The sequence below is a fragment of the Schistocerca serialis genome, chromosome 8 (assembly GCF_023864345.2).
Source record: "Schistocerca serialis cubense isolate TAMUIC-IGC-003099 chromosome 8, iqSchSeri2.2, whole genome shotgun sequence".
Taxonomy (NCBI): Eukaryota; Metazoa; Arthropoda; class Insecta; order Orthoptera; family Acrididae; genus Schistocerca; species Schistocerca serialis.
The window spans coordinates 252,646,178-252,672,595 of NC_064645.1; the positions used below are offsets into that span (position 1 = coordinate 252,646,178).

General features: G+C 43.6%; 1 protein-coding gene across 2 annotated transcripts in view; it reads right to left on the minus strand.

Moving 5' to 3' along the window:
* The window catches only part of LOC126416582 (uncharacterized), a 213,791-nt gene that overhangs the window by 4,079 nt on the left and 183,294 nt on the right, over window positions 1-26,418 (minus strand). For both annotated transcript variants that reach the window (XM_050084332.1, XM_050084334.1), the window contains exon 9: window positions 23,534-23,807. In XM_050084332.1, the coding sequence (XP_049940289.1) occupies window positions 23,534-23,807 (274 nt within the window). The remainder of the gene's footprint in view (window positions 1-23,533; window positions 23,808-26,418) is intronic.

Below are 26,418 nucleotides of genomic sequence, written 5' to 3' on the forward strand. Positions count from 1 at the left end.
GAATGTGAAATTATTTTGTTGATACACATCTACATAGAAAGGAAAGATCACCACAATAAAATAAGAGAAATCAGAGCTCACACAGAAAGATTTAAGTGTTCGTTTTTCCCACTCACTATTCAAGAAGGGAATGGTAGAGAAATCTACATCTACATTGATACTCTGCAAATCACATTTAAGTGCCTGGCAGAAGGTTCATCGAACCACCTTCACAATTCTCTATTATTCCAATCTCGTATAGTGCGTGGAAAGAACAAACACCTATATCTTTCTGTAACAGCTCTGATTTCCATTATTTTATCGTGGTGATCATTTCTCCCTATGTAGGTCACTGTCAACACAATATTTTTTAATTCGGAGGAGAAAGTTGGTGATTGGAATTTCAAGAGAATATCACCTCCCAATGAATAACGCCTTTCTTTTAATGATACCCAGCCCAAATCCTGTATCATTTCAGTGACACTATCTTCCATATTTCATGATAATACAAAACATGCTGCCCTTCTTTGAACTCTTTTGATGTACTCAGTGTAGCAGCCTCCTTAGTAGATCTGTTACATTTCCTAGGCGTCCTGCCAATAAAACACAGTCTTTGGTTAGCCTTCCCCACAACATTTTCTATGTGTTCCTTCCAATTTAAGTTGTTCGTAATTGTAATTCCTAGGTATTTAGTTGAATTTACGGGCTTTATATCTGACTGATTTATCATGTAACTGAAGTTTAACGGATTCCTTTTAGCACTCATGTGGATGACCTCATACTTTTCGTTATTTTGTGTCAACTGCCAATTTTTGCATCATTCAGATATCTTTTCTAAATCGTTTTGCAATTTGTCTGATCTTCTGATGACTTTATTAGTCAATAAACACCAGCGTCATCTGCAAACAACCTAAGATGGCTGCTCATATTGTCTCCCAAATCATTTATATAGATAAGGAACAGCAAAGGGCCTATAACACTACCTTGGGGAACGCCAGAAATCACTTCTGTTTTACTCGATGACTTTCCATCAATTACTACGCACTGTGACCTCTCTGACAGGAAGTCACAAACCCAGTCACATAACTGAGACGAGAGAAATAGCTTGAAGGTGGTTCAATGAACCCTCTGCCAGGCCCTTAAAAGTGAATTGCAGAGTAATTATGTAGATGTAGTTGTATACATGTCAGAAGCCCAGTACAATGTCAGGACTGGACAGGTCTAACATCAGGTACAAGATACATGTAGCAGATGATGACTGTGGAGGTTGGTGGTGGGAATGGAGGCTACATCAGTGCTAATGCTGGAGCTGTAGACAGGACTGAAGTTCAAGCACAGCACAGTGGCAGTGGCAGACATATTAGAAATCCAGCATGACATCAGGACAGGACAGATCTAATGTCAAGTAACAAGAGACAAGTCCTCAGTGCAAGTGGTCTCCCACTTGGCTGGAGGCCCAGATATACTCATCTAGTAAGCCTTGTTGTGATAAAAGGCCCCAATTGTTGTAGTATATGCCTGGAATGTATTGCCCCAAGCATTGTTCTGTAACTGTCATTGCCCACTCAAGCAGATGCTGCAACAATTACTCCCCACTTGGGGAGAATTCAGTCTTATGAATTCTAGTCTGCTACCAAATCTGTAAATGTATTACAATTACATGATGCTATAGCATATACAACTCTAGTTTCCAACACATATTAGGCACAGTTTTCCTCTTTTCTTATTAAGTCATGACACATGGTATAATGTATTAGTCTTCAACCTGCCTATTTAGCAGGAGAGAAGAGTAGGGATCTGAAAGGCAGCCTGCAACATTATGAAACTCTTATACTTAACCTGAACTATTCACAAAAGTAAAGTAATCCATGGTAGAGACACTCACATTGTAATGCCCATAAGAGCCAGAGAACTATCACTTAAACCCTAAACTTTACTGCTAATTATGAGAGACCTATCCAGTCTATTGTGCTTTATGAGCCCTGCAATCTCTTGACCACAGTCTGTAATCACAGGTGCTGTCCGCAGCTACAACCTGTGTTTCTGAATATTACTCAAAAATACTCCATGTTTCTTCAACCTGTGTTTCTTAATATTACTCAAAAACACTCGATGTTTCTTCTTAGTCGTAGCTCCCTAATACATGAATGTCCTTGCACCATGCATCACACTGGTTCAGACAACTATCCTAGGTGGATTTTCTGCTATTATGCCAACCGTACTCAAGGGACCTGGAGCAGTTTAACGGTGACATGAAGATTAATAATCATCTTGCATCTACAGATCCTATCACCTAGTTACACTGCTTTGAGCCAGTGTGATACAATACAAAGATAAAAAAACTCAAACCATAAAATGATACTGTTGCAATGCTGAGCTATATTTCACTTTGTCAGTGCTATATCACAGTTTGGAGCTATCTTACTATATACAGAGTAGGCATGTCGCACAGAAAGGAAAAAGAAACAAAAAGCTGTGTACACAACTCAAGACACTCTTGAACATTAGACCATGTTTCTACTTGCATCAACCCTTTGGAAAACTCCTAATCTACATATCAGCGCTATTCACAACAAACCATGCCTACAATTGTCTACTATCTACACTGATTAATACTTCTCTAGCACCCATGGCCTTCCTCATTGAAACTATGCACTCTCCCTACACTGCTTAGTGAAATGCTCTTTCCTTCTGCATACCCAACACACCACAACATGTGATTTAGTACAGGGTTATATTGTTCACACAAAACTGGCCCCTCAGGCCCTTCCCACATACCAAAGCTAAGTCTATGCCAGTTGTAATAAGGAATGGGACAGTGGGACAAGGACAAATGCAAGGAACAACATTGTAGCATCACAACGTAGTTTTAAGTGAAACTTCTAGGAATTTGTAACTAAGCTGCAGTAGAGCATTGTATTAACTATCAATGGCCAGTGAGCGCAGTGTGGTAACATGTAGGTTGTATCAACACATACACAAAAGGATTGTGAGATAGGGTAGCCACACTCAGTAAAACCTGCACTGTGCAGCAGTAATAGCCGGAGTGGGCAGGATGGTGCCACCAGATCAGGGCCAAGAACCATGTTGTGAGCCATGTGACCAAATACCTTGATGAACTTGTGGATAGTATGCCACAATGAATACAGGCATGCATCAATGCAAGAGGACGTGCTACTGGGTATTAGAAGTGCTGGTGTGTACAACAATCTGGACCGCCACCTCTGAAGGTCTTGCTGTATGGTGGTACAACATGCAATGTGTGGTTTTCATGAGCAATAAAAAGGGCGGGAATGACCTTTCTGTTGATCTCTATTCCAATTTTCTTTATAGGTTTCGGAACTCTCAGAACAGAGGTGATGCAAAACTTTTTTTGATGTGTGTATTTTCAGTCAGGAGTTTTATTTTATTTTTAGTAATTTAATTACTTAGGATTCTTCATATAAAAGGATTTAGAGAAATAGTAATTAGGAAAAACATAGTATGATAGGACAGCTCTCTATATTTTTATCTCCACTATGAATTTACTTTAACAAAAGTATTCTCAGCCTTCAAGATGCATCAATGGTTAAATTTCTACAAACTATTGGTTGATTGATGATGATGATGGTGATGAGTCCCATACTTCTTTTCAGAGCGTAGGGGAGCGACGCGGGAGACCCGCGTCGCCTTGCTAGGCAAGATCCTAGTGGAGGTGGTTTCCCACTGCCTTCCTCCAACTGTAATGGGGATGAATGATGACGATGAAGATGACACAACAACACCCAGTCATCTCGAGGCAGGAAAAAATCTCTGACCCCACCAGGAATCGAACCCAGGACCTCATGCTCGGGAAGCGAGAATGCTACCGCGAGACCACAAGCTGCAGATTGGTTGATTACTGTTCACTCATTGTCAGCTGGAGCACACAGATGAAAGCACAAGAAAATGAAGCCACTTAATACCTTTGGAATCCCACAAAGATTTTATTATTTAATTAATATTGCCAAAAGACCATGGACTCAAATATAGTCACATTCCAGGATCTTTCTCAACACAGTTCATTACAAAGTGTCTAACATGAATTAGAGTAATCAGTATACTTAGAGTACATCTAATCTTTTGCTGTTTTCTGAGATGGGTTTTTATAGTGAAGGTGATGGTGTGTGTGTGTGTGTGTGTGTGTGTGTGTGTGTGTGTGTGTGGTAGTAGAAGTAGTAGTGTTAGACATGTTCCTATATCGTTTGAAAAAGACTCAGATGTGGGATAAGCTGGAAATGTCTCCTCTTCTCTTCAGTGAATGAGATCCTACACAAGTAAACAGTAACTTCAGTGATGAAATTATGAAAGTGACAGTAATTCTTTATGCCAGTGATATTTATGTGTAGCAATACTCTGAGGGAGAACTTCAATAAATGATACACTTGGTCCATGACAATAAGGAAGAATAAAAAGGGGGTTTGCAGTCCGCACCAGGTAGCAGCTTTGTGAGAGTGACAAAACTGATGTTTCATCCTTGACACCTATCGGAGTTGGCAGACAATTGTGCAGCTTGTGATGACATAATTAGTCGGAAGATACCTCTGAAACAATGAACTGTAAAATATCTTTGCTTTTAGGCTCACTGTTTTCCTGCCTTTTGGGGTGGCATGTTTCATTTCAGAGATTTTTGTTGAGTGTTAACTTTCATGCCTATGGTGTATGTGATGACAAACTATACAATTCATTCTGACAATTAATGCTTTAGGCACTTAATCTCTTTGTTATGGTCAGACATTGTTCATAATATGCCCTCTAATTACAATAACACACTCTTGAAAGACCACGTGTTCCACAGTATTCACAGATTAAGAGGCCTGCAGTTAGTATCTGCAGAAGGTATGACAATGCCACTAGTCAACACAGTCAGCACAGGTGCAGCACAGGCCAATGGTGACTCAATAACAATGGGGGAACAGAACCCTGTGAAGTCACCATGTGAACTGAGCCATGGGAAACAAAGTGTCTTAACCCATGTAGATACATGCACAGCAATAAGCTCAACACACGGCTGGTGACTAATGACTAAGCACATGACAGCACTCGGCACAAAGTGCTAGACTTGGTCCACAGTGGTTTAATGCTGCAGGAGCACTGGCCTGCTCTATTTACTGCTGCTCGTAAGTATACACTTCTGTCAGTGGGTCTGCCTATATGACATGACATGTACATCTTCTTTGGCAGGTGTCTGAACTGCACGTGTCTGAACTGCTCCACTGTTCTACCCATGCCAGCTCAATTGCCTACATCTCGACATTTGCTGGTAAGGATATTAAACCAGGTATTCAAAAAGTTTTAGAGAGTGAGTTTATTGGTGATACATCTCTGTCTGAATTATTGTGTGATCTAAGGACACGAGTCACTGAATCTAAAGTTTCCAAGGTGATGTTAAAACAAGTGTGGTTCAATAACTTACCTTTTGCTATTAAAACTCTTGTGATTTCAAATAACACCATGGACATAGATTTGCAGTTACTCAGAACTGGCCAAATAAGTAATAATTTGTTACGTGATGATGCCAGTGAGGGTCCGCAAACTGGTAATGGCACTGCAGGTTTAGTTACTTTGCCTGCAGCTAGAGGGCAGCAGCTCCCACTATCTAAATGAATCTGCTCATTCCCATGCTACTTGAGCAGTTTCAGCAACAATTCAGGCAAACTACAGAAACACTGCCAATACATGAAAGCACACAGCACAGCAGCTGGCACAACTCCCAGCATTAGGTCAACATACAATGACATAACTGCTATTTATATCCTTTTGAATGTGGACAATTGGTAAGAAAATGTACAGCTCCTTACAGCCTCACAAACAACAACAACAAATGGGAATAGGCATGACCTGTCAAACTGCCACTCTGAACTGAAGTGGATAACCACCAAAGTCAAAGTATACAACAGGTCTACCACTTTGTTTTTCCAGAGTCAGCTTCTGCCATTTCAACACAAGAAGACTGATTTCTTCCCAGTATTGGCTATGTAGATTTCTCAGGAATGCCAAATTGACAGCCTGTTATTAACAGTCTTGGTAGATCATGTCACTTGTATGTCCAGGAACATATTCAATTGACTCTGGATAAATGTGAGTGTCTTGCTGGCAAGATTAGAAAAGCAACCTTCAGTTACATCCAGGCTCATCATAGCTAATAACTCGAAAATTCCTACTTTTGGTAAATGTGTGGCGGCAGCACCGTCCAACGCACGAAGGGCTGAACTACGGCACTGCCGACACAAGTAGGGGCAGCTGTACCGTTATGCGGAATTTCGGCAACGGTGCGTCGCACACCGGACCGCACGGGAACAAAGCTGCCCCCAGTGCGAGCTAGTCGACGCGACGTGACACACGTCTCCCCAGTTCTTCCGCCGCGGACCACGTGCGTCGAGTCAACGTGACTCCGCCGTAAATGCGTACGCGCGGTCGTGAACGCAGTCGCCGTTAAATTGTCTTTCGCTTCTTCGCGGACGTTACGGCGCCTCCGGTCGCGCCAAGAGCAGAACATTCTGTGACGCGGCCTTTTGTCTCACTCGGTCCACGCGGTCGCGCCACGGCTCGTCACTGGAGTGTACACCCTCCGGGATCGGTGACCGAGCCGTGCCGCCGGTGCAACGCGCCTATATAGGCGGACATTAGCGAAGTATATTATTTGTCATTTATTGTAACGGCAGGAAAAATAAATGTGTCCTGTCCAGAAACCGCTTTAGTCATTTATTGCCACAAAGCCTCTCCCATGAGCATAGTGCGTGGGCGCGGCGATAAATGCCGGTTCACTGCACATGAGCGACTGTAAGCGGGGATACCACACGTTCCCGCTTCACCGGTGACCCCGACGTGATCTGAGGCTAAAAAAACACGTGGTGACAAACGTTCGTCGGTACGAGAGACGTGGCACCGCGAGTAGGCTTGCGCGCATACGCCCGCGCCGAACAGTGCTCCGTAGTAATTTTTTTTTAACTAACTTTTTTGTATTGTTTTTGTGTGCGTATATTTTGATCGCGGACTGCTTAGTGTTATTTTTTTCTTTTCGTGTGTTTCCCTTGTGTTATTTTCACTGTGCGCTTTCCTCTTGTACGAGGATTCGACTCTGAACTAAGATGGCGACACTAGAGGAGTTGCGAAAGACCGTCGAAGAACTGCTCGCACGCAACACGAGGCTAGAGAATGAGCTACAGGCACGGACTACACGCGCGGACGCCGCGCAGCCGCAGACAGCTCAGGACAATGTTGGCGCGCAAATCCCCGCCACACCGACGCCTCCTACGACCGCCGGAACGCCGACAAGCGCTGGACGGGCATTGATCAGGTTGCCTCCCTTTTGGCCGCGCGACCCGTGATGTGGTTCAGCCAGGTTGAGGCGGTATTTATGAGCAACCACGTGACCTGCGACCTGGCGAAATTTGGGCACGTGGTGAGCCAGCTGGACCAGAACTATGCGGCCGAAGTGCGGGATATAATCACCGTCCCACCGACGCAGTCGAGTTACAAACGGCTCAAGGAAGAGCTGATCCGGCGGATTTCGTCGTCAGAGGAACAGCGTGTGCACCAACTGCTGCGGCAGGAGGAATGCGGCGATCGGAGGCCCTCGCAATTCCTGCGCCACTTGCGGAGCCTCGCGCAGTCCGATATGGTGCCAGATTCGCTGTTGCGCACTATCTGGGTGCGCAGCCTCCCAGCTCAGGTGCAGGCAGTGATAGCCGCACAGACGGAGATGCAGCTGGACGCCGTCGCTAACTTGGCCGACAGGGTGCACGACGCGCTGACAACGGCGCCTAGCACCGCGGCTGCGGCAGCTTACGACTCCGTCCCCCCACCTCCGTGGCGGCCAGCGCCTCCCACACCCGCATCGGATGCCGACCTGCACCAGCTAGTGCAAAACTTGACCACACAGGTGACAGCTCTCTCGACGCAAGTCGACCGGTTGGCGCGCTCGCAGCAAGAGGGCAGCACGCGCCGCAGCGGCAGCAGACCGGGCGACAGGCGGCGTGGCTCGCGCAGCCGGCAACGCAGCAACAGCCGCTCCAACGGTACCCCGCCGACGTCACACCACGCACAAAGCGGCTACTGCTGGTACCACGCCCGCTTCGGCAACGAAGCAACCAGGTGCCGCGCCCCTTGCTCGCACCCAAACGCCAGCTGCGACCGGACCTAGGCGCACCCGGCTGCAATATGATATCGAAGCGTCTGTTTGTTGCGGAACAGGGGGCAGGCGTGAGGTACCTCGTCGACACGGGTTCGGACCTCTCGATCTTCCCCCGTTCTATGTTACGAGACCGCAGGCGGGCCGAGGCACTCTGCCTTACAGCGGCGAACAACTCCACGATTAAAACTTACAGCACACACAGCCGCAATATTGATCTGGGCCTACGGCGCACGTTCTCGTGGACTTTTACCGTGGCCGACGTCAATGAGCCGATCCTGGGCGCAGACTTTCTCGGCCACTACGGGCTACTAGCCGACATCGCAAACGGCCAGCTCATCGACGCCACGACTAAGTTAAAGATAGCGGGACAGCGCCGGCAGGCTGCATACTACAGCGTTAAACCCGTGAAGTGCCCCGGACCGTACGCTGACATTCTGGAACAATTCCCCGACCTCACCCGCCCAGCCGGTGCACCGAGAGACATCAAACATTCGCCGGTGCACCACATAATAACCACACCCGGACCCCCCACATCGTGTCGCCCACGTCGACTCGCGCCGGACAGACTCGCAGCAGCAAAGGCAGAGTTCGAGGCCATGCTGCGGCAAGGCATCGTGCGACCATCGAGCAGCCCATGGTCATCGGCGTTGCATTTAGTGCCCAAGAAAGACAATTCGTGGCACCCGTGTGGGGACTATCGCGCCCTTAATTCGCGAACGGTGCCGGACCGATACCCAGTCCCACACCTTCAAGACTTCAGCTACGCCTTGGCGGGCTGCGCGGTGTTCAGCAAGATTGACTGCGCAAAGGCGTACACCCAAATTCCAGTGGCGCCCGAAGACATCGAAAAAACAGCCATCGTAACGCCCTTTGGGCTTTTCGAAAGCCTGTTTATGACTTTCGGTCTTCGGAATGCTGCCCAGACTTGGCAGCGGTTCCTGGACGGCGTCTTGCGAGGCTTGCCATTTTGCTTCGCCTACCTCGACGACATCTTGGTGTATTCCAAGTCGCCCGAACTCCACCGCCGCCACTTAACGACCGTCTTTCAGCGCCTGAGTGAAGCCGACATCGTCATTAACCCCGCTAAATGCGAGTTTGGCGTGACGGAAATTGAGTTCCTCGGCCATTTAATTACGCCCACCGGATCGACACCGCTACCGGAGAAAGGGAAGGCAATACAGAACATGCCGCGTCCGCAGACGCACAGAGAATTACGACGCTACCTCGGCATGTTGAACTTTTATCGTCGACACCTGCCCAACGCCGCAGCAGTGCAAGAGCCGCTGACTAAGGCGTTACAAGGTCCTACCTCAAAAGGAAAGACCGTCGTGAATTGGACAGACGCAATGGAGCAGAGCTTCACGGACTCAAAAAGGAATCTCGTGGAAGCGACGCTGCTCGCGCACCCGGTACATGACGCGGACTTAGCTGTAGTCGTGGACGCCAGCCAGGCCGCCATCGGCGCGGCGTTACAACAGCGCGTCGGCGGGAGTTGGCAGCCTCTCGGTTTTTTCTCTAAAAAGCTTTGCGATTCACAACGTGCTTGGAGCGCTTATGACCGAGAGTTGCTTGCGGTGTACGCGGCGGTGAAATACTTCCGACCGTCCATAGAAGCCCGACAGTTCATCATTTTCACCGATCACAAACCCATCACCCACGCGTTCGAGAACAACCACACCAAGTGTTCACCGCGCCAACTCCAGCAGTTAGAGTACGTGTCGCAATTCACGACTGACATTCGACACATTTCGGGGATAGACAATATCGTCGCCGATTGTTTGTCCCGAGCGTGTGCCGTTATTTCACCCCCTGTGAACTTTGAGGACGTGGCCCAAGTACAGGAGAGTGACGAAGAACTACACCGATTCCGTCACGACACTTCCAGCGGCCTGCAACTGGAGCTGGTGCCTGTCCCCGGCTCCGCACGGAAGATTTGGTGTGACACCTCAACCGGCACGCACCGACCGTTCCTCCCGGGGAAATTCCGGCGCAGTGCCTTCGACCGTGTCCACGGACTGTCACACCCCGGCACCAACACCACTGCGACGCTCGTGGCTGCGCGTTTCGTCTGGCCCGGGCTTGGGAAGGACTGCCACGAATGGGCGCGCACTTGCACGTCATGTCAGTGCGCCAAAGTCGGGAGGCACACCCACGCACCCGTGGGCACCTTCCCGGACGCGACACGCCGATTTGCACACGTCCACGTGGACCTCGTCGGCCCGCTTCCTCTCTCACAAGGCAAGCGGTACCTCCTAACAATGGTGGACCGCTTCACTCACTGGCCGGAAGCAACGCCCGTCGCGGACGTCACAGCCGAGACCGTCGCCACCGCATTCGTCGACACCTGGGTGGCACGCTTCGGATGTCCCGGTCACGTGACAACTGATCGCGGCCGCCAGTTTGACTGCGCGTTGTTCACGCACGTCGCCAGACTGTGTGGCACCCGGTTACACAGGACAACCAGCTACCATCCGGCGTCGAATGGCATGGTCGAACGGTTCCACAGGACCCTCAAAGCCGCTCTAACCTGCCACGACACCTCATGGCCAGAGGCGCTTCCACTGGTGCTGCTCGGCCTGCGAGTCACGCCGAAGGAGGAGATCGGCGCGTCACCTGCCGACCTCGTTTACGGGCAATCTCTGACAGTCCCGGGCGATTTTGTCGAAGATGCAAGTCTCCCACGCGACGCCGTGGCACCCACTCTGGCGGAACGTCTGCGCAGTCACATGGCCGGCCTCCGAGCGCACGCACCGACGCGGCACGGCACCGGGAGGATATTCGTCCACGCCGACCTGCAGCGCTGCACGCACGTCATGTTGCGTACCGACGCAGTACGGCCACCTCTCCGACCGCCCTACAGTGGACCGCACCGCGTGATCGCCCGAGGAGACAAAACGCTGGTCCTCGAGTGCAACGGAAAGCCGTCGACAGTGTCAGTCGACCGCGTGAAACCAGCCTACGTCTTGCCCGCTCCATCAGCCACGCATTTCTTCGACCCGGCAGAAGATCTGATCACGGACGACACGCCCTCTGCCAGCGGTCAGACGGAACCCGCACCCGGAGCCGCCGGTGACGCACAGCCGCAGCCTGCTGTCATCGCGCCGCCACGTGCGCCTCCCTCCACCACGCCCAGGCAGCTGGTACGGCCGCCCGGACCGCGCCCACCACAGGCGCACCGGTCGCCCCCACCACAGCCGCCAGCGGACTACGTCACGCGCGCCGGCCGCCGCGTCCGATTCAAACGGCCGTGCTGCGTCGCCAGCGCGCCACGACACCCAAACCGGCAATCACGCGCCCGAGCCACCGAACGCCGTCAGAATTCGGCGCCCACGAGCCGCCGTCCGCTGTAGAGACCCGACCTCCAGCTGCAAGTGCCTTCGGCCGGTAACTCCAGTCGAGCGTTCGTCACAGCTCCTGGACCCGCGTTCGCGTCTTATGCCTCCGCCGCGTCGGGCGTTGAGGCCGGATCGGCACCCGCGCCAGCTTACCTCATTCGCGTCTCCGTCGAGCTCCGGACATCGCGCACCACACCGTCCGGCTTGTCCGTAGTAGCTCCCGGACCCGCGTTCGAGTTCCGACGGTACCGCACTCGCGCAAGCGCCTTCGAGACGTCACCACCCATGACCTGCAACGCGCGCCTTCACGCGCATCGCTACGGACAGTCGTAGCCAGTGCCTGCTGCCGCTGTCACTAGCCGCCAGCGCGAGGACACGCCCACCGCACGCTCGCCGGTCCGGCGCGCTGATGTCACGGGCCGCCGCCCTTCCGACGCCGACCGACCCCCGCCAAAGCTGCCGCACTGCCATCACGCAGTGCACGAACTTTAAACACACGCGAACGATCGCCGCGTTTTCGCAGCTACGGAGCTCCGCTCTCCAAGGGGGGATCTGTGTGGCGGCAGCACCGTCCAACGCACGAAGGGCTGAACTACGGCACTGCCGACACAAGTAGGGGCAGCTGTACCGTTATGCGGAATTTCGGCAACGGTGCGTCGCACACCGGACCGCACGGGAACAAAGCTGCCCCCAGTGCGAGCTAGTCGACGCGACGTGACACACGTCTCCCCAGTTCTTCCGCCGCGGACCACGTGCGTCGAGTCAACGTGACTCCGCCGTAAATGCGTACGCGCGGTCGTGAATGCAGTCGCCGTTAAATTGTCTTTCGCTTCTTCGCGGACGTTACGGCGCCTCCGGTCGCGCCAAGAGCAGAACATTCTGTGACGCGGCCTTTTGTCTCGCTCGGTCCACGCGGTCGCGCCACGGCTCGTCACTGGAGTGTACACCCTCCGGGATCGGTGACCGAGCCGTGCCGCCGGTGCAACGCGCCTATATAGGCGGACATTAGCGAAGTATATTATTTGTCATTTATTGTAACGGCAGGAAAAATAAATGTGTCCTGTCCAGAAACCGCTTTAGTCATTTATTGCCACAAAGCCTCTCCCATGAGCATAGTGCGTGGGCGCGGCGATAAATGCCGGTTCACTGCACATGAGCGACTGTAAGCGGGGATACCACACGTTCCCGCTTCAAATGCATCATAGTGGTGAAATTGGGTTCCCAGAAATAACTGCAGTGGATTTTCTTGACTGCCAATGTCACTGAGCCACTTCTTGGCATTGATTTCCTGCACCACTTTTACACTGACATTTCCATCCACAAGGCTCATATCTGCATAAACAATAAGATTGTTTATTGACATGCAGTTTCTTTAAACAGCCCTCATTCTTTGAATTACACCTCTGCTACAGATAAAGTGATAAGTGACCTGGATTCTATGAGCTTGGCTCTCAACACCAAAGATTCATCAAGTGAGGAAATTCATACAATAGTGTGCACTTACAGCAAATTGCAAATACCTGATGAGTTAATGCCCCTTAGACAGGTAAAGACAAACATTGCTAAGGAAAATACACTTCTTGAATCTGGAAAAGAATCAAAGACTTTGAGAAGGCTCAAACTGAAATAAGGAGTTTAAGTGAAAACATTTCTTCCCATTTATCTCTTCATCTACCTTGACAGACATTAAACCGCAACCTGCACGGCTCTGTAGTATCACACGCAACACTAGCCATCACACTCCAACTACTCAAAGACCACAGGTAACCTTCAAAGCTGGCAAGTTAGCACCAAAAAAATATGCTGCAGGGAAGAAAGACAGGTATTATTAGCTGTTCTGACAGACCATGAGCATCATCCTTACACTTGGTAAGGGAAGGGACACATCCTAGTGACTGCAGGGACTATCATGCTTTGAATGCACTTTCAACCCCAGACTATTGCCCTATATGCAATATACATGACTTTAGAGAAGCATTTGCAGGTGCATGGATATACAGCATGTTCTATTTTAAGAAGGAATACTATCAGTTTCCTGTGGTGCCTTCAAGTGCTCCATAGTTTGCCCTAGTGTTTTGCATATTTGGACAATGTGTTACTTTTCTAAAAATTTCCATCAGAAGATGGCATACGTCAACAAATTATTTCTGTTAGACTTTCAAAGAACATGTTGCAAATGGACAAGGACACACGTGTTCTCATGCAGAGAAAAGTGGAATTCTTAGGTCATTTGATTAACACTTCTGGCATCATTCCTTTACAGCATAAAGTTGATGTGATTCAGTCTGTACCAGATATCTTCCAACTGATAAGCCATTTTCTGGACATGGCAAACTTCTACACATCATGTTCCTCATACAGCAGCCTCACAGGTGCCCCTCACTGGCACATCATAAGGACGAAATTCAAGAGGACAATGTCACATCTCTTGGTCTCCCAAAATTTTACAAGAGTTTGACATGGTCATATCCAGTGTAAGCGTTGCCATCCATTTAGTGCACTCTGTCCATTCTGCTCCCCTCATCACTGTGGTAGTCGCTAGCCAGGCAGTCATAGGGGTAGCACTTCACCAGCAAATAGGAGATACTTGGAAAACACAAATTCAATTTTTTATGATCACAGTACATTCATTAATAAAGGATTGGTTTTCTTTATTTTTCAGCATGACAACTTTCACAAAATAATAACAGCATGACAACTTCCACAGTGCAGCCAAATTGTAAAATCAGTTTAGTGGTTGACAAGCTATGTTAACAATTCCCCCTGTATAACTAATATCAATGATGTCATTGTCTCAAGTTCTGTGTGAGACTAACTTTTGTGTACACACATTTTTAATGGTAAAATGTATGTATAAAATAGGGTCACGCCCAGTCCATAAGCTTGTGGGAAATGTTGATCCACTACAAGTATTGGTTGATATTGAAGCTATACACTTTATTAACACTCAGTGAGAGACACATTAAACACTGCAACAGAACTCACACTTCTTTTTGTACAAACTGCCCAAGTCACAAATTTAAGGGAGTGCCTCTGACAGAGGACTGTTAGTTGTGTATGAAGCCATTAAGCACTTCTGGCTGTAAGTGAAGGCATCCACCTTCACAGTTTCCACTGCTCACAAAACTATTCATTTTGCTTTCAAAACACTGTTTGAATCCTTATCACCAAGACAATTCTGCCACTTGGAATTCATCAGTCAATTTACTACTAACATCTGCCATGTAAGGAGGGCCAGTAATGTTGCAACTGACTATTTTTTCAGAATTAATATTGTTTCCATGTAGCTAGCAATGGTGCAGGACACTGATGTGGAATTATCAGGGGCCAAACTAATATGAATGGTGACTGATGCTTGAATGGTGACTGATGCATACATATGGCCAGGCAGCAAACATGACTAGATAAAGACTTGGTTGGCTTGCCAAATGGCTGAAGTGGAGCATCATGTCCGAAAACATTATGGGTCTTTCAATGAACTTATACAGCGTTTTGCAAACATACATATCAACTTTGTGGGACCTCTCACTCCTGTACAAGGTTTTAAACATATTTTTTGGCTACTGAAGGTCTCCCAGCTGGATGGGAGAAGGGCCTATTATGGACAATTCAGTGGAAATTGAGGTGCAGTCTTTCTTAAACAATTGGATCTCTTAGATTGGATGTCCCACCAATGTCACATCTAACCAAGGACATCAATCTGAGTCCAGTTTGTTCTATGAGCTGGCAAACTCAAGTGACTATAAACACCGCCATACCACAAGCTACCTAGTGAAATGATAGCATTTTGCATTTTCTACAACCTGGAGGACCTTCTCACTACAGATAAATTGGAATGAAAGTAAATCTAATCTTCAAAATCTTTCCTAATGTGCCATGGCTATTTGTACCTATCTGCCCTACCACTAGATGCAGCAATTAAATCTCATACTGGACCTTCTGCAGTGGAGTTCATGCACAGTGGATCACTCAAGACTACCTTTGGAATTTTTTGAACAGCAACATGACCACCCACAAAGTCCCTCCATTTATATTGCAACAAGTGAGGCATTTCATCTCCAAATATAATCCATCACTGGCATTCAGTCACATGGGCCCTAATAGCTTTCTACACAGGGAACTACATACATGTTCTCAAGTTATGTTAGCACTGACTCCGTCAAAGCTCCATTGCAAACATAAGGTCTTTATCCTTCACTGGTACCAACACACTGCTATGACATAGGTTTACAGTAAGCTCTCAACAGTGTTCTTGATGATGATTCCCAAGAGGTCTGGTCTTCATAGGGGGGCAATTGGGTCGGGGGGGGGGGGGGGGGGCTGTGTAGTGACACAGTTAATCAAAAGCTATCTCTGAAGCACTGAAGTGTAACATGTCTTCATTTTTATGCTGTCTGTCCTTGTGCCTTTGGACTGGCATGTATCATTCGAGTGAGTTCTGTTGCAGTGTTTAATGTGTCTCTCACTGAGTGTTAATAAAGTGTATAGCTTCAATATCAACCAATACTTGTAGTGGATCAACATTTCCCACATGCTTATGGACTGGGAGTGACCCTATTTTATACATACATTTTACAATTGAAAATGTGTGTACACAAAAGTTAGTCTCACACAGAACTTGAGACAATGACATCATTGATATTAGTTGTACAGGGGGAACTGTTAACATAGCTTGTCAACCACTAAACTGGTTTTACAATTTGGCTGCACTGTGAAAGTTGTCATGCTGTTATTATTTTGTGAAAGTTGTCATGCTGTAAAATAAAGAAAACCAATCCTTTATTAATGAATGTACTGTGATCATAAAAAATTGAATTTGTGGTTGGAGAAGAGGAGCCAGTTTAGGGACTCCTGAGTTAAAAGTGTTTTCCCACAATATGTGTATCTCAATGTAAGTACTAATGTAAATGTATTAAATTGTAGTTTCCTTCAAGTTCAGATTCTCTAGTCAGTCATATGTGTTTACAAAAAATATGCAGCTGTTACATTTGTTAAATCAAGTAACTGCAACAGCACATTCTTGAATGCTGCACTCTTTTCTGAACTGTTTTACATTTTTTAATAATGTAGTGCAAAGACAAGTATTTGTGTTAGATAAAGTGATCTGAGAGAATTTTCTTTTGCCTGTTTAGAAACTTTCTACAGAAATGTATTTTCTTTCACTGTCTACATATTCAGAATAGTGTAATCAGAGATATTATTGGTATTATTGTTTTGCTTTAAACTGTAATTTCTGTGCATCTGATGGGGTGCAGGTTTGTGTTTTCTGTAACAATATTAAATAAAATATTTATATGTTTTTATATAAGTAATTTGGAATAATTTACAAATGATTTCATGTACAATTTTTTTCCCTTTTAGTTGTGAGGAACCTGATAATGCACTTCTTTTTTTTTGGTACAAAATGCCTTAAATTTCTTGCAGAATTACTTTTTTATGGTGATAATGATGAATCTGCAAGATGTTTCTCAGATTGAACATGATAAGGTTATTTATTCAGATATTACAGCCACTTCTGGCACTTAAATGGTGACTGTGAATAATAGCCAAAAGAAACAAGCAACCATTTAGCCAAAGTAGCCCAACTTAAAAAAAGGCAATAGAGGCTGATTATTTAATGAACTGAGATGTCAAATAGTCATGTCACTTGGTATTTATACATTAAGAAGATCTACATGATCATGAGATGAAGGTATCTGCCTACTGTTTGCTACTCATGAACTTTAGACCCTTATCTGAAAAAATACATGAAAGCATATACCACTATAGAAATCAGACAGCTGATGACTAACTCATTTCATTTTGAAGGCAGTGCTCATTTACACAGTATTTGCCTAAAAATCCAAAGAAATACGAACTAAAAATAAGTTGCTATAGTAGAATATAGAAATTTCTATTTGTACACATTTGAGATATATGAAAGAATGCAGCCTAATGGTTTTTTCAGGCAGTCTAATTACAAGACGGAATATTGATTGACTTTAGTCTGACTTAAGTGGGAACATTACACAAAAATAAACATTAAAATTCCTGATGAGCTCCTGCTAAATAAACACTTAGATGAGGTCAAGTTTACCTGGTTTTATGAGAAAAATATGTATTGTATTTTATGTTCTCAGGAAGTCTCACTATTTAGTTCTAATATAATGAATGCAAACTGATGCCAACATATAAGGGTTGGAACTTAAATAGTGGCAACTATTTATTCACAAACACTACAAAAGAGTTACATGTTTGCACCTGTTACTGTCCTTCAAAGTAGTCACCAGCATTCTGTAGAACCCATTGCCAGCGATGTGGAAGGCATAGTATTGCGTAGCAGAGCCTGTTCTGTTGATGGTGCAAATGGAGCAGTCAACTGCCTGTCGAATCTCTGGAACAGTTCTGAAGCGAATGCCATGAAGTGGTTCCTTCATCTTGAGAATCAAATCAAAGTCACAAGGACTTAAGTCCAGGGAGTATGGTGGATGGGTACACTGCTTCCCAGTCCCATCAACCAAGCAGAGCAGCCACAGCTTGAGCTGAATGCATCCACACATTGTCATGCAAAATAATGGGTGGGTTGCGCAGAAAGTGTCGCCACTTCTTTCACAAAGCTGGTCGCAGGTGATTCTCCATAAATAAACAGTAATACTCTGCATTTGATTCCGAAGATGAAGGAACCACTTTGTGGCATTCACTTCAGAACTGTTCAAGAGATTTGACAGGCAGTAGACAGCTCCATTAGCACCATCAACAGAACAGGCTCTGTTAACGGTATACTATTCCTTCCACTTTGCTGACAATGGGTTCTACACAATGCTGGTGAGTACTTTGAAGGACAGTAATAGGTGCAAACTAGTAACTCTTTTTTATTGCTTGTGAATAAATAGTTGCCACTATTTAAGTTCCAACCTCATACTTTAAGATGCAGGTGCATGCAAGAAACTATGACTTTTTACAGTTACACAATGGGAGGATTGGACACTTGTGAACACCTATGCTATAAGTACAATGTTGGGCGCAAAAGAAGCACATGACCCCTTTTTATGTCCCACGTATTCCCTGATTGGTACACTAATGTGGCCTACCCAGTTACTTCCCACACTGAGGTTGTTCCCTCACCTGTGGTTGAGTGGGAGATGGTTTCAAAGTGTGGCAGTCAGCAAAAGATTTTCTGGGACAGAAGCAGTCTCTCGTCCTATTTCAGAGGAAGCCTCTCAGCCTGCAAGATCTAGTCAGTCACAGGGAGAGGGAGGGAGAGTGGGAATTCCAGGTAGTTGGGAGCTCCAATGTTAGGTGTGTAGTGGAGTCCCTTAGGGAAGTGGCTATCACAGAAGGGAAGAAATCCAGTATGCACTCTGTAAGTGTAATGGGAGGAGTCATTCCAGATGTGGAAAAGGTACTTCCTGATGCCACAAAGAACACAAGAGTATAGTGAATGGCAGCTGGTGGCTCATGTTAAAATTAATGATGTGTGTTGCTTTGGATGAGAAAAGATTCTATCTGATTTTTAGGAGGCTATCTGAATTGCTAAAAATTATCAGTCTTACTTGTGAGATAAAGTAGGACTCACAATCTGTAGCATCATCAATAGGGCTGATTGTGGACCTCTGGTACAGAGCCGAGTGGAGGGTCTGAATCAGATGCCCACATGATTCTAAGACTGTATAGGCTGCAGATTACTCAACTTGTACCATAGAATGGTGGGGTTTCAGGTTCTGCTTAATACATCATGGGTTCACTACATACTGGAGGTGTCTGCACAGGTAGCACGAGCTGTATGGAATGGGCTGGGTGGATTTTTAGGTTATGGTGTCGTGGGAAAATATAGAAAAGGCTTTGGTTTCAATAGGCGCAGGACAAACACAGGACAAGGGTAGATGTAGCAGCAATCATTATTTTAGACCTAAACTGCCACAGCACCAAGTGCTAATAGAAAGCGCTGAAGTTCAAAAAGTTATAGGTACCAAAAGCTGCCCACAACCGAGGTAAGCTTAGTTAAAATTTTTACAAAGGTGCTAACAGTGTTCAGAAAGGATAAGTTAAATATCAATGGTGATGGATTGTTTCTTTCACCAACTGTGACATAGTCGCGTATACAAACAGTGATCCAATACTGTAAAATGTTTTTTATTCCAGTCTTTGATCACAATATTCTTTAGACGATGACCAGTTTCAGTCCGTATGACCATCCTTTGATCTTTTTTACACAATGTCCTAATGTGATAAGGCCATAATGGCATTGTCAAAACATATAACCAGCACAGCATTGTCATATAGATCTAAAATAAGGTGTAGAATATGCCACATCATACACACATCCCAGAGTTTGAATCAAGAACAGCTATCAACATGAGCAGCTTAGAAGTAGGTAGCTCAAATTACTTAGTAAAAGCAAGACCTCCATTCCAGGTTGTACACCAGCTAGATTCCGTTCAGAACATTCTAATACAGTAGCTCCATACCTACCAGTCTTAAATAACTGCTCATTCATCAAAAGATCTGTACCTAAAGACTGGGAAGTTGCACAAGTCACACCTATACTTAAAAAAAGGAAATAGGTGTAAGTCAATGAGTTAGAGACCCATATCACTGATGTCAATTTGCAATAGGATTTTGGATCATATACTGTGCTCGAACATTGTGAATTACCTCCAAAACAAATGGTGTATTGATGCGTACTCAGCATGGTTTAGAAAATATCATTGTTTTGAAACATAACTAGCTTTTTATTCATACAAAGTAATGAGTGCTATCAACAGGGGATCTAAGTTGATTCCATACTTATAGATATACAGAAGGCTTCTGACACCATTCCTCACAACAGATGCGTACTCAAATTGCATGCCTATGGAGCATCATTTTAGTTATGTGAATGGACTTGTGATTTCCTACCAGAAAGGCCACAGTTTCTAATAATAGAAAGTCATTAGGTAGAGAAAAGTGACTTATTGTTTTCCCCATAAAGTGTTATAGGACCTCTGCTGTTCCTAACCTATATAAACAATTTAGGAGACAGTTTGAGCAGCCCCCAAGTCTTTCTGCAGATGATGCTGTCATATACCATCTAACAGTCATCTAAAGATCAAAACCAATTGCAAAATGACATTAGACACTATATCTCTATGGTGCAAAAAGTTGAAGTTGACCCAAAATAATGAAAATTGTCACGCCATCCATGAGTACTAAAAGAAACCCATTAAATTTTGGTTACACAATAAACCACACTAATTTAAAGGCTGTCAAGTCAACTAAACATCCAGCAATTACAATTGTGAACCACTTAAATTAGAAGTATCACATATGCTATGGGGATGGAAAAACAAGAAATGAATTTTATTTCGAGAAAGCTCATTATTTTTATTCAATTAAATGGTTTATGCTTCAATCCCACTATCATGGAACAAGGCAAAGATTATATTGATACACAAGAAAGGAAGTATTCACAATATCAAAAACTATCATTCTATCAGCTTGCTCTCAATTTTGTACAAAATTTTCACAAAGATCCTGTTAAATCCAATTAGTTCCACCCGAGACTCAGCCCAACCAACAGAACAAGTAGGATTCCGAAGCAATTTGAGCACTATTGACCACGTTCTGACCATTTGTGGAGTGATAAACAGAGCAAATGAATACCAACTGCCTCTCTTCATTGCCTTCATTGACTCCGAAAAGACGTTTGACTCTGTTAGCCATATAACTGTCCTCCAAACTTTGAGTGAGCAAGGAGTGGGAGCAGCATACATTAAAGTGCTCAGCAATATCTACGAGAGTTCTTCAGCTTATTGTAATATTGGCGAATCAACTCAAGAATTCCACATCATGAGGGGTGTCAAACAAGGCCATCCCATCTCCACAAAACTGTTCTAGGTTGTACTGGAAATGGCTATGTCAAAGCTGAGCTGGGAAGGTAAGGAAATTAAAATTAATGGAAGAAGGCTTACGAACTTGAGATTTGCTGCTGATATTGCCTTATTGGCCAATGACTTCACAGAGCTCCAAAACTTAGTTACAGATCTTGCATCGGAATGTCAATTGGTTGGCTTGAAATGAACCTTTCCAAAACAAAAGTAATGTCCAACAAATGGGTCCCAGCTGGAGATGTGAAAGTCAAGGACAGTCCATTAGAAGAGGTCAGTGAATATATCTACCTTGGCCAGATTATAAATATGAAGGGAGATGTAAGGCCAGAAATCTATCAGCACATCAAGTTTTGGGAGGTATTCAACAGTATTCAGATCAAAAATGCCAGTAAACATGAAGAAAACCTTATTTGATAAATGCATTCTTCCTGTGCTGACATTTGTGAAAGATGGACACTGAACTCATTTACAAAAGGGAAACTTAGGACAGCACAGAGCCATGGAAAGATCAATGCTGGGCAATACAAGAAGGACAGGAGAAGGGCAGATTACATCTGGTCTGTGATGAAGGTTATGGACATCTTAGAGACAGTGGGGTCCTTGAAATGGCAGTGGGCTGGCCATGTCATGAGAAGAAAGGACAGCAGATGGACAAAGCTAGTACTGGAGTGGAGTCCGAGAGAGCATCGGAGGCCTAGAGGCAGACCACCAGACAGATGGGACAAAGATATCAAGAAGATCACTGGTAGCACCTGGCAGAGAACTGCCCAAGACCGTTCCACTTGGAGAGAACTGCTTTAAAGCCTACCTGAATCCACAACTCGAAGAGGCCACATCATTTAATGATTGAATTGGCTGATGATGATGATGATGATGATGACAATGAGGATGTAATGGTTGAAATGTAAATTTTTCTCTTTTCCTTTGTCACATTTGCCAACATATGAAATACTTCGTTTGCTCTCATTTTTTCTTCCTATAAGCCTTTTTCTACTTGGAGTAATTGTTCATGGATTTTAATTATTGTAATATGTTAACCTTGATTTAATTTCTTCTCTTTTGTCATCTTTCATTTTCATTCACGTTATTACATTCATTATTTCTCTTTCTTATTTTGCTTGGATTTTGTTTTATTTATAATCCCTGCTTTTGTGCAAATCATCATCTGTGTTATATTGTCTATATTCCAATAAGAATTTATGTTTTGAATGTTTGTATGACAATTGCTATCAAAAAATATCTAGATCTTGTAATGAAAAATATATTGTTGACACCATTGCACAGTCAATATAAATAGATTATTTCATCTCTTGTTTTTTAACTGACAGGTCAGCATTTTCAAACACTTAAACATCATTATAAATAAACAGAAATAATTAAAAACACATACACAAAGAACCCGAGTGGAAGAAGAAAGATAGCAATAAAAAAATAAGAGCAACTGAGGAAGCTAGTATACTGATTAAGATGGCATGACGATGGAGTATAAATAAAAAAGTGTGTAAACCAACTAAGTGAATAAAAATAGTGATCAGAGTCATTTCGCCAAAGATTTTAAAATAATTTGTTATTATTATTATTATTGCTTGCCAATGAGGGCCTTCCAGGGTGAATGACTGCAGGGTGTGCTTCTTTGGACCTTAACCTACATCACCATACAGATTGTTTCAAAAAGTCGAACCCACTGCTGGAGACTCTCCTTGCAAGTATTACAGCTCAAAATCATTTAGAAAATGCGGCAACCTTGTGTCATGTTAAGCATTGTTTATCCTGGTAAATGTATGCACTACTGCGTGTCATTAATCTCCCGTATGCCACAAGGCTATGATAACTGAACTGAGAACCAGAGACTGTGAAGTTATGAAGTAAAATCACTGTTAAGTAAAATCACTACCATGTTTCCTGATCCAATCATCAGCAGTACAGAGTCTGTGCATCTGTGCATGACTACAGAATGAGTAATTATTCCTTCAAAGCTAAATTAAAATTGTGAATAAATGCACTTTATTTTCAGAAATACTGGTGTATTTTGAAACACTAAAATATTAGTATTAGAATACAATGGATTCCATGATGTAACACCCCTCATATTTTACACTTACATACAAAAACAAACATTCTATTCAGTGCAATCCCATTCACTTTGTAAGGGAAGCTAAAATTTAGAAGTAAACTGATACTTGAACATGAGCAGAAATTGCGCAGAAAATAATTACCTCAAGAAATGCCTGAAAAGCACGCCTCATCCTAATTCGGCGCACTACTTCTGAAAGCACATTCATTTTCTCAAATGTAATTTGTCTCCATGCCTTCCAGTGCTTCCTAAGCAACAGACGAGAAGCAAAAGCAGAGGCTTGAGCTTGTTTCTGATTACTTTCAGCAACAAGAGCACGTAGTGGATCCAGCAAGAGTCGACGGGAAACTTTCCGTTTATATTGTGTCCACACCAGTTCATGCAGAGCACGCACTCTTTCTCTTTCAGCCTCCAACCTAAACAAGTTACATACTGTATCAACTCTGTGAACAACTGTGCCTCAGACTTTTAAAGGAAACTACAAGTTAGAGTGAGGCAAAAGATGCAGTATGAAAATCTTGTTTACAATCAATATAATTGTTTTGTATGTAGTAATGTAACAGACTCAGACTTCTTATACTACATGATACATCTAATCAGTAAAGAACTTAATACTTTCATTGTGTTATTATTATTATTATTATTATTATTATCATTATTATTATGTGACCATATTTCACACTTTTGTCTCATTATTCAGCATTGTATGAAAGAATTATGAATTTTGTGCCTACCAACAATAAAAACATGCAATTGTTAAATGCATAAAATTTTAATATTTTACAAGGCATATTTTCAAGTTGTGGATTGGCTGAAGTAAGATTTGTCATATTTAGAGAAGAAGTAGTCGCACTTATGTAGTGCAGTTGTTCTCATGTAAAATTAATGGTTAGGATGTTCTACAAAAGCTCAGTAATATTCAGTCTGATTACCGAAATTGTACACAGTCCTATACATAATGCTTGTTAAATGATTAATAAATTAATCTGATGCTGCAAATAATGTGAGTATAACACTGAAGTTTTTTTAAATGAAGTAGTTAAAACACTTAAGCACCTTAGCAGTAATTTGCATATCTGTAAATTAATGTTAAAGAGACGTATTTTATGAGAGCATTCCAAAACATAAAGCCTACAATTTCTTTTATGTGATAGCTCTCTAAACTTTTTAAATGAAACAAATGTTATTTATTCTTTACGTCTACATATTTGCAGCCATCTGTCACAAAGAGCTTCAAATTGTAGTGAGATCTATTTTATGAGGGCATGCTGAAAAGTAATGCCTCCAAATTTTTGTCATAACTCTCCATGCTTTTTAAATAAGACTAATGTTATTAACAGTCTACATCTTCATTCTTCATGCCCATATATTTGCAGCTGTCTGCCACTAGAGGGCTCCAAGTTGTAGAGTGTAACATGGCAGTATGTAATGGCACTATGTTGGTTCTTGAGAAACAGTATGCTGTAATCAAGATTCAATTTTGAAGAATTTGTCCACACATGGGGTAACCTCTCCTTCGGCATGGCCACACACAAATGCTGCAACATCACAATGGTCCAACACCTTGGATTCACTGTCATTGATCGTGCTCCGCACAGTCCAAACTACACCCTATTTGTATGTCATCTGTTTCCAAAACTTTACAAACAGGTTACAGGACTTCACTTTGATAGTGATAAAGTGGTGGAAGTGGAGGTGAAGTTCTGGCTCTGCCTACAAAGTCAGACATTCTACAACAAGGATATCAATAAATTGGTCTCTTGTTGGGTGATTTGTGTTTGTTGCCAGGGTGACTATGTTGAGAAATATGTAAATCTGTAGACACCAAAAATAAAGATGTAGGATGATGATAACTTTTGTTTTATTTAAAAAGCTTTAAGAATTGCCACTTTAAAAAATCAGAGGTATTACTTTTCCGCATGCCCTTGTATGAAATTTTACATTGAAAATCAAATCTGTCAATAGCTCTATTTATGTCAAATATTTTACCTTCTTTTAGTAAATGAAAAATCGCAACAAAAGCTATCAGGGTATAAATTTATGCTGATGAAGCTAGGGCCTCTTTGCTGTACATTGAAGTAAAGTATTAACATTATTTTATTTTACTATCTGATCAAATATTAACTCTTGGTAATGCTTTCTGGGTCATTATTCCAAATTAAATCACTTGCAAAATGAATATATTCTTGTAAAGGTCAAGTAGCAAATTTTTATTAAAAAAATCAGATACTAATGTTACAGTCTCTTAGAAACAAGAGTTTTGAACTATCTCCCAACTTAACACCAATTTTGCTCCTTTAGTCTGCTAAATAAGAATAAGAAAAGGTTTATATCTAAATGTCTGTAGTTAAGTCACTGCTTACATGTTTCACTGTTGTTCAGATAACCACAGATAATAACATTTATCTCTATATTCACAAGTAAAAATTTCAGATTTCTTCATAAAAACACCCTCAGAAATAAAATCAGCAATACCACTGGGAGAAGGCAGTTGTCTACATAGCAAGTACTATTTGAAACCATGGAACAAGACTGACAGACAGGGAACATGCTTATTCATTTATCATTTTATTTTCTTGGAGATCATTTCAAACTTGGTAGTGTGCTTAATCCTGTGTTCCCTCACATCCTCCCATCTCTTCATGAATTCACTATTTTTTTCTGCTATTCTTCTGACCATTTCTTAACATTCTGCTTTTAGCTTTGCCATTACTTTGTGCTTCATTACTACTATTCTACTATTAAGTTCATGTCTCATAAATATTCTCTAGTTTACTCTAACAAGCTGATTTCAAACTGCTTTGAATGAATAATTTTGAGTAGTATTTTAATGAGCTTATTATTGTCTATTCTATAAATATTGCCATAAAATTTCAAGTATCACTTGTGCACAGTGTTTCATGACCTGATATGTTTTTATGCCAAGGTCAATGCCGTGGACAATACTATATCTGTGCTATCTCACATTTTAATAAAAAATTCTGGAATGAATGAGAAATTAAGAACATGTGTGAGTAAAAAAAATAG